The 13,482-nt window shown below is 34.4% G+C and overlaps 1 protein-coding gene across 1 annotated transcript; it reads right to left on the reverse strand.

The window, feature by feature from the left end:
• Window positions 1-2,217: 2,217 nt before the first annotated feature.
• Window positions 2,218-11,868, reverse strand: LOC128233824 (uncharacterized). Its single transcript, XM_052947682.1, has 11 exons — window positions 11,760-11,868; window positions 10,925-11,242; window positions 10,356-10,652; window positions 9,891-10,196; window positions 8,560-8,862; window positions 7,795-8,112; window positions 6,022-6,303; window positions 4,914-5,195; window positions 4,147-4,281; window positions 3,263-3,369; window positions 2,218-2,771 (listed from the first exon to the last, which is right to left on the reverse strand). Exons 1-11 carry the CDS (start codon window positions 11,797-11,799, stop codon window positions 2,595-2,597), a joined length of 2,565 nt encoding a protein of 854 aa, XP_052803642.1. The 5' UTR covers window positions 11,800-11,868; the 3' UTR covers window positions 2,218-2,594.
• Between the last annotated feature and the right edge of the window lie 1,614 nt (window positions 11,869-13,482).

A 13,482-nucleotide genomic window follows, 5' to 3' on the forward strand; every position in this document is an offset into this window, starting at 1 on the left:
AAAATTTGCACTTTCGTGTTTTGGCATTTTGTTTGTAGTAGTAGCAGATATTGTTGTAGAAGTAGCAGTAGTAGCAATAGTAGTAGCAGCACCTGCTCCAGCAGAACAGACCTCAGTAGCAGAAGAAGTAGCAGTAAAACAAATTGTTGTAGTAATAACACTTACTGAAGTTTAAACCAAAAACGAACAATTGTCATGTAACTTACGTACCAGTTAATCGCACGGCAAATCGAACACCCTTTATTATCCATGTTGGTAGCATTGCTCGAGCATCAAATATTATTTATCCTGATGAATATGACTGCTGTAGTTTGTTTGAACATGTTTAACATTTCTTTACAACGGATAATTAACATTACAGAAAAAAGAGACCGACAGTCCTTCATTTCTTCATGGAGGAAGATAAGTATTGTTTCTCTATTCGATTCACAATTGTTCAGCTGAAGTGCTGGACTCTCTGTCTATTCATATTTTCTGTTCAACAATACGTTTCACGTTACTTTCATATTAATAATACAAGTTCCCATTGACAGACAGTCGATATGAATATTTTTTGCAACTGGAAAAAAAAACTAAAACCAGACCCTCTGACAATGAACTTAAAAGTAATAGTTGTGCCCTTGCTTGGATCTATAAGGCTTGCCACATTACCTTAGTTAGTTTAGTTTAAACATATACATATAACTAAGCTGTATATTACTTGATCACATTGTTCTGATCCACCCGACCTATTTTAGCATAACGTCACAGTTGTGTGTTTAGCTGAATGCATTTTCAGACCATTTCGTACCTGTCATTATGATTAAACACGTGCTAAAAACAACAACAGCTAATTGCATTTGGTAACAAGCTGAGTATTTTATTGTATTGACCTACTTCTAATACACGTTTATCATGTTTTCTTACGAGTAATTTTATCATAGTCAACTAAATTGTATAAAGGTGTTCTTATTATTAATGATATGGCTGATATGTAAATGTACTTCCAAACCAACATAACATTTCCAGTTAATTGTGAACATACTTAGTTAGTTCCGCCGTTTGTATGTGCGTGCGTGTGTTTGTTCGTGTGTGCGTGCGTGTGTATGCTTAGTATACCGGCGATCGAACGAATTCGTTTAGCCACATGTAATCATACAATAATGATTGCATTTAAAAACGCATTGATTGGATTGACTCAACCATCGCCAAATGAAAGTGACAGAATCCACGACTCGCTCCGGAAACTGATATGCGCGCCGTAATCAGCGTTTATATATTCATGCATAAAGCATAATGATCAAGTTGAGTCAATAATGTCGGACAATAAATATGTTTGAATGTTTTTAATTGCATTACTAACAGTAAAGAACTCAATAAAATGTACCCACAACATATGACCTTCCTTCGATTTTCAGAAAATAGTTATGCTATAATGATCAGTTTGACAAAAAATCATGTATTAATTTTTTTTATAACTCATACTTTTCGTAAGATAATTGCAAACACCAACAAAAACAGTGTTATTTTATACACAATAAAACAACGAATAGTCTTAACACGATATTATATTACATTTGGTTCTTATCTAATGATCATCAAAGAAAAAACAAAAAAAATTTACAAAGTTAATAGTTATACTTGTTAATAGTTATACAAAAAGGAAACAAACACTCATAACATGTTTGTTATAATATTCATAGTGGTCAATTTGCTTCAGGTCGGTAGTTGCGATATCGAATCTAGTAATCAAGCTAATCATTTACACCATTTGAATACAAACGTGAACAACATGGACAAAAGCAGTCAAAGGTAAAAGGATCAACGTCTGACGAAATAATCAACAATGTGCACAACTTGCATAAACACATATTTCATAGTTACAGGGATTTACAACTACCCATCTTTGTTATAAAAAAAAATTCAATGAATAGCAGATGAGTAATTTTTGGAATGGGGATAAACCGGTTTACAAGATTTTAACATTAAACTTGTCAAAACATTTCACCCTTAACCGTCATGCCGTTAAAGCTTACACCAACTTAAAAACAATAAAGCAATTAAACAAAATATAAACTTAAAGCAAACTTTAAGTTCTCAACGACAAGATACAAACAATCTCATTGAATGAATACAGACGGAGTAACAGTTGTTACTCCTCCAAGTTACGATTCAATCATACTAGACACTAATCCACTCTATGGAACACAAGTTATCAAAATGACTGGGGAAATTTGCTCAAATTTGAGCGCCTGGAGTAAAAAGCTAAAACGCGATTCGGTAAATACTATAAATACAATTGACGTTAACATATGATTGGGATGATAGATAAAGGAGATAGTTTGAATAATACGCAGCAAATCAGAAATTGAGAATGATTTATAAATAATTTGCACCTTTTATTGCTATCTAAAAATAAATGCACACGTGTTAAATGTATAACAAGCAAAAAGTGCATAACAGAATACCAACGTAAAACAATATCAATACATTTACTAACAATAAATTATCAAATTACGGCTTTGAAACGATCAGCGAAATTATAAAGGTTATATTATTTTCAAATCACACAAATCCGTATCCATAAATATTATTTTGATAAGTTGCTTAATCGGTTATATAGCATGGATATAATTTTCATTTGGTGCGTCTGTTCGACGGTCTCTGTCAGCGGATGGGGTATCCACATAGTCGTAGTGACTGACAGTCTCGTTTGAACGGGCTTGGTCACCTTCCATATCCAATTGTGGTGGTGCGTCTTTGTTCTCGATGGCTCGTGCAGACACTCCTCTCTTTAAATATAAATAAAGCTGTTTTTAATAAATAAAAATCATTACATGGCACAATCAAAATCGTCTTATCTTAGAAAATTGCCATATATATAATAGTTACGCTGATGGTTACTGAGGATGTACAATACCTCTCACAATCGCATGCATGCTTCAGTGGCTTCTAACCACACGATATCATGATATAAGTGTTGTATGAAGCCAGTAAAGGTTTCACCTAAGAAAAGTGTATAGAGTGTACCTCACCCTGATCATGTGAACGCTCCACACCAATGGTAAAACGTCATTCATGGTCAAGGTCAAATTGATTTCAATACATGCTATATACAAGAATCAATTGCAAGTTCAATCATTTAAGCGTTTTTAATAACGTAATATTACACGAATAGCAACATCGATATGAAATTGAATCGAAAACCCTGAGGTAGAACGATATAGTGTTCTTAGTCAAGAAGACAGGCTGTTCTGATGGTTATACTTTACAGAACTCTTACTAGATTGTGAAGCGCAGTTGTCTCTACATTAGACTGAACATCATCGTACACATGTGCACTTCGCTCTTTGCCTGCAGTTCTTCTTCGACGTAGAAGCGTTTCATAAACTGTGTCAAAGAATTGAAAAGAAAAAGAAGTTTGTAAACTCCGAGAGACTTGACGTCATTTTGTCACTCATCATAATGTTAATTCAATTTTGGTGAACGTCAATAATTCATGCATTTCCTTTTTAGTGGACACGATAAGCTTAATTAAGCGATGTTACCATTTTTTACCAAATATGTGGAGCTCATTTTTTTCTAAATACATTAATGATCGGTCCAAGATTCACTGAACAACATCAACGTTATATTCATGTTAGGTGTGTGTACGTTTGTGCATTTTTGCACCTCGATCCTCATGCCATTAAGAGATTACAGAAAAAGTATTGTGTGCTGAACAAGTTTCCGTAGCTTTGTATTATCAATAAAGTGAAAATCTATTTTGCAATATCGTTTAAACAGTTTTTTCTTCCCTTCATTTAAGGTTGTTCGAATGCAGAGACAAGTTGTGCTCATTTCAGCAGTGAGGTAGTATACATATATGTCCCTAGATAGACTTATATAATCAAATTATATATAAATTTGTAAGAGGACACTTGAGGTGACTTGAATTGGCATGCCTATCTGTCACAGATAAGTGAAAACGAGTTCACTTAAGATTTACTGAGTGAAACATTGTCATCGGGAAACAGACGATCACAAATGCCTTACCTTTTGTTTTGATGAATTAATTAGATGGTATTTCTTAATAAATTATTGTGACCAATGACCGAGGAAAAAATATGCATCGATTTAATATTGTTTTCAAAGTCTAATGTTCAATTAAAGAACCTGCACAATTACCATGATGTTTGCATCGCCAACATAGAAGTCCGGTAAGCGTTGCTAGTGTTAAACCTACAATTGTTCCCGACACGGCGTAAATGACCGGCGTATACCATTGTTGGGTAACATCTTGTGCAGGGTTGGTTGTTACATCTGCAATTAGACAAGTACTCCATCTTGGCAAGAACGATTTTGTATTTGTATTGTTTTGTTCATGAATAATTGTATTTATTGCAATTTCATGGATTAAAAGTAATACCAACTACCGTACCTTGAAAAGGTACAATACATTGTGTATGTTTATAATACACCATCAAGAAAATATCAACGATCAAATTAGGTAAACTTCATTCAAATTTGCATATGCAGTGTTTACTAAAGACAATCTTACTTAACACAGTTATTGCAGTTGTCATATTTATTTCTTGGACCTTGATGTTATCTGCGGAGGGAAGAAGACTGTAAAACATCTCACTGTCTTGGCATTCGATACATAAAAGATACATTTAGTTTCCAACTGTCTCGTATTTGGATATAAACAATTACAATAACCGATGTTTCAGTAGTCTACTGTGTAGATTTTACCACTAATATCAAAGAATTGTCTTTCTCTAACAATCAGAAAGAATGTTAAAATTTAATAAAAAATAGAAAAAGTAACAGAAAGTAAAGGATAAATTGTACAGCTCAGATTTTAATTGAAGTGCCATTTGCTATAGAACTATTGATGCGATGCTTTGGTGTGGTGCCATTTAAAATGTATATATCAATAATTATATACGAACCTTCTGTTATTGTGTTTAAAACTGTCAATGAAAGGCTCAGAAGCTCGTCTGATTTCCATGCGATACAAATGTATATCATCTCTTCATCTCCCGTATAATTCAGTGTAAACAGGCATTCCTTTGTTTGTTTACAAGACGTTATTTCAGTCTTATTTTCATCTTCCCATCGAAACGTCCATTGCCCTGTTACATGGCAGTCATCAACAAAACATTTGACGATCAATTTCATTTTTGGATGTAAATCAACAGGTGATGTCGCGTTCAAATACAGAGTCGGACAACCTGAAATGTAGTGTAGAAATTGTTAGAAAGTAACAAAGAAGAATAAATACCGAGTTTGGAGAAAACAAATCTTAACATTCTATAAAGACGAACAGTAAATTATATTAGTCATTAAACTACAATTGTTTCCGATACTGGGTATAGGACCGGCGTATACCACTCTAGGATTATAACTAGTGCTTCTGCAGAAATATAACATTTGCTGTGCAAGTACTCCAGTTTGGAAAGTTTGGTTCTGTAACTATTCTGTTTGGTCAATTTATTATTGTTTTTATTGCATTATATTTCTTATATTCAAAATAATACCAACTAACGTACCTTGTTAAGGTTGAAAATAGATTGTGTAAGCTTCATGAACACAATTAAAAAATGCCAACAATCAGATTAGGATAAATTACATTCAGATTAGCATATGCAGTGACGTATTTTGCTTAAGGTAACCTTATTAAACACAGTGAATAAAAGTGATTTCAATTATTTCATGAACCTTCATGTTATCTGCGGAATGTGGTGGCACCATAAAACCTCACAATATATTGCATTTCGTTGTCAGTTGTCTTCAATTTGGATATATAATAAATCACAATAACTGAAGCTACAGAACTTTACCATGTGGATTTTAACATCGCTATCAAAAAACTGTCTCTATCAATTAAAATAAATGTTAAAAGATAATGAACAGTAACAAATTATTGAACTGGAACAAAAATAATAATAATAAGGCGCAAATAAGGCACAAAAAATCCTTTCAGTTACATTGGGGCAAAATGATTGACACCTGGTTTTGGTATCTCGCAAAATGTATATTTGAACGTTAAATACAAACCTTCTGTCAATGAGTTTAAAACTGTCAAGGAGTTTCTCAGAAGCTCTTCTAATTTCCATGCGCTGCAAATGTATGTCATCACTTCATCTCCCGTATAATTCAGTGTCAAAAGGCATTCCTCTGTTTTTTTACAAGTCTTTATTTCAGTCTTATTTTCAGTTTCCCATCGAAACGTCCATTGCCCTTTTACATTGCAATCATCAACAAAACATTTGACTGTCACTGTAGTATTCGGATATAAGTTAATAGGTGATGTCGTGTTCAAATGCAATGTCGGGTCACCTGAAATGCAGTATTATATTCTGGTTAAACCCAGTAATAAGAAAACAGTAAATATCACATATGTAAAGATAAATTGTATTGTATTCCTGTTCCTGTTTTACATTTTTTAAAGAAAAAACATTATCATTTTTATTTATTGTATTCTGATTGGCTATTGGCATAAAGACATGAGAAAATCTTTTGCAGTTTATCAATATATTATATAGGAATGCGATCAGGACAGAATACAAAATCGATTCCCAATGTTATTTAAAATCACAATTGGCATAATTGTGTTTTAATATAGATTTTTGAATGTACGACAGCTTTCTTAAAATATTGAATATTAAATATATGATATATATATTGATGGTTTCAGTGTCACATCGTATTCTATTCCACAAGTGGCATAAAAGTGACATATTGTCACGAGTGGTGAAGCCACCTGTAAACATATAGCTTTTAATATGATCACGAGTCAAATGAAATACAATCTTACGCTGAAGTCGTCAAGAAATGGTGTTTCTCTTATGCTAATTTTGTGAGATTTATTAGTGTGGGTTTTTTTTGAAAGGGGTGCTGCTTTCTACGCCGCTTACCGTGGGACGCCCTTCACGTAAAATTAAAGCTGATGACGTAGCTGTTCATTTTCTATTTCCTAATCGTTACGAAAAGTTCATCGACAATTTTAGCAAAACAATTGCAGATAATCATTGGGTAAAACACTTTCAGTTTTAGAGTTTGTTTTATGATACCTAGGTATTCAATCACCCCTCACTGTAAAAGACCAGTCTGATTCGCTTGAAGACAGGTAGTTTCCCAGGTAAAGAGTGAAGACAATGCTGCTAAGTTGTTAAACTTCGAGGCTTGTGGGGGGGGGGGTAAAAAATTCATCAGTTAACCTTTTAATTGTTGTGTTAATTTCGGGAAGTTCGTTTTACGTATTGCAACGACAAACAGGTCAAAAATATATTTGAACGATGTTGTTTTCGTCTTTGATTTATTTTGTATGAACGCAAATGTTCGAACATTAGGCTTCAAAGTTCAAGAAAACGTTTGAAAAAAACAATATTTTTTAATAAACGGTAAGCTGTGTTTATTCCCAAATATTTCTTTAGTTAAACTAATGCAACGTTCTTAAATTTCAAATCATTTTTGGGCAAAATTTTCTAATTCAAAAGTAACGTGTTTAGTTTTGATCAAGGGGAAACTACTACAATGGATTTTAAAAGAAGTTATTAAATTCTCAAAGTTGATCCTTTCACTGTTGTTACTGTATTTCACTGATTAAACTCCATATTTAAACAAAAAGCATGAAAAAAGGGAATTATCGCGTTGAAAGATAGATTGGTTATTACTAATGTTAGGAGTGGGAAAACACTTTGAATAAAACAAATATGATAATACATAAGCACGATGCGACAGACGGACCCCTTTAGGAGATGAATGTACATGAGAAATACGTCACGATTGGTGGTGTAAGTCATTAAATAAGTAAAACTGAGTACGTACCTTTAAAAGACAATGAGTCATTTATATTGAAATGAGATGGGAAATGATCGCATCTTGTTGAACATGTTATTGTTCCCCCAGCCATGTTTTTTGTCATTTTGTAAAGTACGTTTGAAAATGAACGGTAACCCTCACTGTCACCATTCGACCAGTTGTTTCTCTGAATGTATCTCAAATTATTGTTGTCGCTTGACCATTCAATCGTGCAAGGTGGATTTGATTCATTTGTTTGACAAGACACATGTAGGAAACATGCAGAAATATTGTTGTTGTAGTCATGTGTTTTGTTTACGGACATCGAAATGCCAGTAGGGGGAACTGAAATGGAAAAAGAGAAAATGCATTTCATAAATGTTTTGTAATATCAGATGTCTGAAACCTTAGTGCATTTCTTATGTCATTTAAAACGACCGTTGGCAGATACATGTACTAAAACTCATTTGATATACGAAAGCTTACTTTTAAAAGGGGAATTCTCTTACTTCATACTGATTGGTAGTAATTAGTATTCGAGATTATAGACTAAATAGTGTGCATTGATATCGTCATCTGCTAAGCATGCAATTAATATTAACACACTGATAACCAATTCGAATGTAGGTGCATTTTACCGATTGACCGTCTTGGTGTATTTGATTATTGAGAAGCACATATTATTCAGTTGCATCGAATGCATGTTTAACAAAAGTAATAGAGACGGAATGCCAACAACTTCTAACAATTAAACACTGTATTCAAACTCGAAATCAATCCTATTAGACTTACATTTCATATTAATCGTTTTGCATACTGCAACATTTTTAATACCAAAATCGTATTTGCTTTTCCTGGTGCAGCACATATCTTTTCCATTCCACAGTTTGTTAGTCTTTGTCGTCGTTGCTGTGCTAGTAAACGTATGAGAAGATCCATTAAATAAATCGATTTGTTGAACATTTGCTAGCAAAATTTCGCCAATGCGTAGTTCTATTGCCGGAGCAGGGACAGCATTGCGCACTTCACATATTGGTGAAGAGCTTTCTCCAAAAAGAAATTCAGGAACAGTAAGTATGGGCTGGCTTCCATTCTCTGCAATTAAATAAATGCTGATAACAACATCGAAAATTATGTTCGATTCAATAATAAGAAAACCCACAAAAAAAACGTATCATAGCTTGACACTAAGTCGCTTCGTTTATCCTGTCACTTGCATACAAATCGGTCCAATAACAAGGTGCTGTGTCAATTTTAGTTATTAGGATAGTAGATCGCTTGTTTTTTTATCTACAGTCAGTTGGTCATGTGACCACGAAAACGGACTTTTTTATGAAAAGTCAGAGGAAAAGCACAAATAATGTTTCAGTATCTTATCGACAGTCCGCTAACAACCGACTTCAAATATCATTCGCCAATAAAGTCCCATCTCTCTGCATACTAAGGATACTGGCAAAACAATCGACCAGAAAATCTATATGTGATGTGAAAGTCTTACCACACCCGCAAATACTTGAAACAGTGCAGCATTCAACGATAGTTAATTCCATTTATGTGGTGAATGACAAATTCTCACTTAAAACATAAATGAGTTATCTCTTTGTCGGTGCAATTCTGAACATTCAACACTATCAACATTATTTAAATCCATTTCACATGTGGCGATTGTTTGTAAACACTCGTGATCTTGAACCATGGCATGTGTACTGTACTGTACTCTGTGACTTGCGAAATAATTGTTACATCATCAGATAATGTTTTTAACTGGTCCATGTCTATGCACTTTTAAAAGCTTTTGAACTGATATTGACGTATTAAAATGCAATTACTTTGACTATAAGCATATTGAAAAGGTATAACAGTTTTGAGAACTATTGTGTGGGCACTTGACCGAGTGTGCTGACGTCAACAGGGGAGAAAGTTGTCCCCCTTATTTTTAAAAAGCTAAATATTTTTAAGATTAAATATAGTGTTTAAATACAAAATATAACATGATAAATAGAATAGTAGATCTGGGCCGTGGATGAAGAAAGTTTATCTGGCTCGGCTGCGGAATTCCTCCGCCTTGTCAGATAAACTTCCTCCATCCACGGCACTAACCTAGTATTCTCTACCTAGCTTACCTACGTTACATAGAATGCCGTGTACTTCGTATGGCGTTACAGTGGCTGCATTTGAAACTAGGCATGTCACATTCCGTCTCGACAGTCCATCCATTTGTTGAGAAACGTTTTGGAAACGGTACACTCCTTTGTTCCATTTGCTTTCAGCAAAAATAAATAAATCATGGCCAAATAAAAGTTCTACTTGTACAGGTTCTGTTCCATTTTCAGTTTTGCAATACAAGTCGGAGCCCTGATCAACATATATGCATCCTGTTGTATTAAAGTCAGCCGATTTTGGACCGATAACTGGATAACTTGGTGGCTCTGAAATAAATATTGAAATGACTTGCTGCTCATGCGATTATTACCTGGCAACATTAATAATCCTTCTTGTACTTATATGACTCCTTTTTATTCCAAGCTCTTCCAAAACAAAACCATTTATTAAAAGTCAGAATACTCGCAGGGGTAAAAGCAATGTACCTTGAATATGAAGCTGCATAGATTCCGTGTTGCCACCTTGACTGCAACTTAAAGTATATGTTCCTTCATCTCTTTCTTCGAAGTTAAATAATGTCAATATGTACAAATATTCAGAAACCATTTCCTCTTCGCAAAAACCTTCTTGTAGCTGTATGTCATGGATGTTTTTCTTCCATGTTCGTCTGGTTTTTGTTTGAAGCCGTATAAAATAGTCAGACGGAAAATATCCAAGTTTGACGTCCGCGCGCCGAACAACCGGGCTTAGTAAGAAAAGAGCTCCACAATTTCCAACAATATCTAAATAAATTATAACACAAATAAGCTTAATTATCACAACTAAACCATTTTTGTTTTGTATTTATGAAGATGAAAACAAACAGTAGGAACCACATGGACAGGCCAAATAGTAAAATAAAAACACATTCATTTATGTAAGAAGGCTCTAAATATTAAATCCAAATAACAAACGAAGAAGAAACAAAGATCAACTCACACACTTTCTATTAATATAGATTGGTGTGTATAATTACAAGATTGGTTTTCACCTTGGAATGGACTTTAATATTTACCTTTCAGATTTAAAGATATTAAGCGTGTTCTTATCGTTGTGTTTGTTGAACATCCGGCGTAGAAGTCGGATCTGTTGTATTCAATTGAAGCCCACCATTTCAGAAAGAATGACCCATCCTCCGAATATGTTATAACATGTGACCCATTTATTGTTTGTAATAGTGTGCCATTTTCCATTAAGTATCTCCATACTACGTCACACCCCCAAGGACTGAACGGTGTTGCTTTCAGTGTTACTTCCCTGTTCACAAACGCAGGCCCTACCACTGATATTGTTCCATACTGCTCTCTGGCAGAACATATGTAACTTAAAAGAGCTGAAATAGTGTTTGTGAACCACAATGTACCAACGCAGATTAATATAATATACGTATTTTATATTAAGCAATTACACTCTACGAGTAGGGAGGGTTTGGAATTTGAACAAAGCTCAGTACTGGAAATCCAACGTTATATTAAAATAATTGAAACGGGAACTATTATTTTTACATAATATTATGTCACAAGGCCAAAGCCGGGCTTGTTGAGTATTGTTTCTATACAGATTGATGCTTAAGGGTAATATTGAACTAGCTCATCATTCAGCTCGTCCTTACTTTTGACCTTCATGTTCGACTGTTGTTTTAGTTAGTCATTCAGGTTCTAAGATGACTTCTAAAAATAAGTTATCAAGTCCAACTTCTACCTCTTATTACAATAAAGTTCTAGTATTTGTACACCTTACACAAATATTACCAAATATCCTAATCCTAGTTCTGAAACACGCGTCGACTTTAAAATTGACACAACTACTCTTACATCAGCTGTAAGAAAAAAAAGAACGGAACAACTTACCAAATCCAGACATCAAAATATACCGACAACACTTATCCATTACACCTGCGCGTTAATGTACGTCAATGCAATGATCAACGGGCATCAGAAATAAGAATGGTGGTAGCCTGGCAAGAGTCACGAGCTAGTTGTATCAATGGAGGATTTGTTTCCACTCTGTCTCATTGAAATATAATGCTCTGAAGGTCGACATTGTTTCAAAGTGTTTACAATAGTTTATGTAACCACACAATACGATGACATTTAAAACATGTTTATCGCTGTTTTTATAATAAGCGGTTAATGAACGGAAATGTAAAGAAAAACTTCGGAAAACAATGCACGTAAGAAATAAAACATTTGATTAATCACGGAAACTAATGCAACATGAACTCCATGAGTGACACCAGGATTAAACAGCATCTATATTAATATTCACACCGATAAAAGACAAAACTGGCACTCATCGAACGAGACAAACAACTCCACAGGGCAATAGAAAAAGGTTCCATAATCATTTAAAGTCATGATAAATATATTGAAACGGTATTTATGTAACCGTCTTGGATGTTCAGTTAATAACACTTTTGACAAGGGATGCAGTTAAACCGGTTAACATGATCATAACTCAATACATTTCGCCCATACACTTACTTCTATATCGGCCCGGTTAAAAATAGGCGGGCCTGAACTGTTGAATATTTATGCCTGCGGATCAATTACAGCGCTATTCAGCTATAACCCAAGCTAGCTTTTGAAAGTTGTACTTGACACCATGGTTCGAATCAGTTACCTCACCCATTACGCACTAAATTAAAATAATGCTCTCTCGCGAAACGCTCGTATTTAGTTTCAATAACTTGTTTCTTGGTCCTTCGGTGTCCGGATCTGGTAATCTGACTCTTTGCATCAATGTAATACCATGGAGTGTACCTCGGAAGTTGGGTGTTTAGATCTACTAATCTGGGTATTTGCAGCGTGATAATATAATGGACCACCTTGGTACTTGAATGGCCGGGTCTGGTAATATGACTGTTTGCATCAATGTAATGCCATGGACTGTACTTTGGGACTTGGGTCCTTGGATTAGGTAATCAGGTTATATGCCGCGCGATAATATAGTGGACTATACCTTGGTACTTGGAGGCCGGTACTGGTAATTTGACTGTTTGCATCAAGGTAATACAATGGCCTGTACCTTGATACTTTGATCAGGTAATCTGGCTGTTTGCATCATAATTTTACCATGGACTGTACATTGGTTTTTGGTGTCCGGATCTGGTAATCTGGCAGATTGTATCATGGTTATACAAATGGTAACTACAAGGACAAGCCCAAAGACAAATATTTGAGAGAAAAGGTAGATTTCATAATGTAAACATATAGAGTATATATATATATATATATATAGTTTTTTTTTATCAATAATGCACCAGTCATGTGTAACCACGGCCTCCCATGTCTGGGGATATACCGGTAATACCGGTAATAGCTGTGATAATGGGACGTGTTTTTACCTTTCAGGTGGCTCCACAGTGCTAGGTAAATGCGTCGGTTTTGTCTTCGCGCCACATAAAACGGGGAATTGGTTTTCTGAATCCAACATAAATATCAAACTACAATTCATAATATTTGGTTTGAACAACTTAAAGGATGTCGTCTTTAATTGGTATCGTTTCTAACAGAAACTACTTTTAAAAATAAACTAGTTAAGTGGCTGTGGATCTTTTATCATAAATATGAA

Source organism: Mya arenaria, chromosome 5 (genome assembly GCF_026914265.1).
Source record: "Mya arenaria isolate MELC-2E11 chromosome 5, ASM2691426v1".
Classification (NCBI taxonomy): Eukaryota; Metazoa; Mollusca; class Bivalvia; order Myida; family Myidae; genus Mya; species Mya arenaria.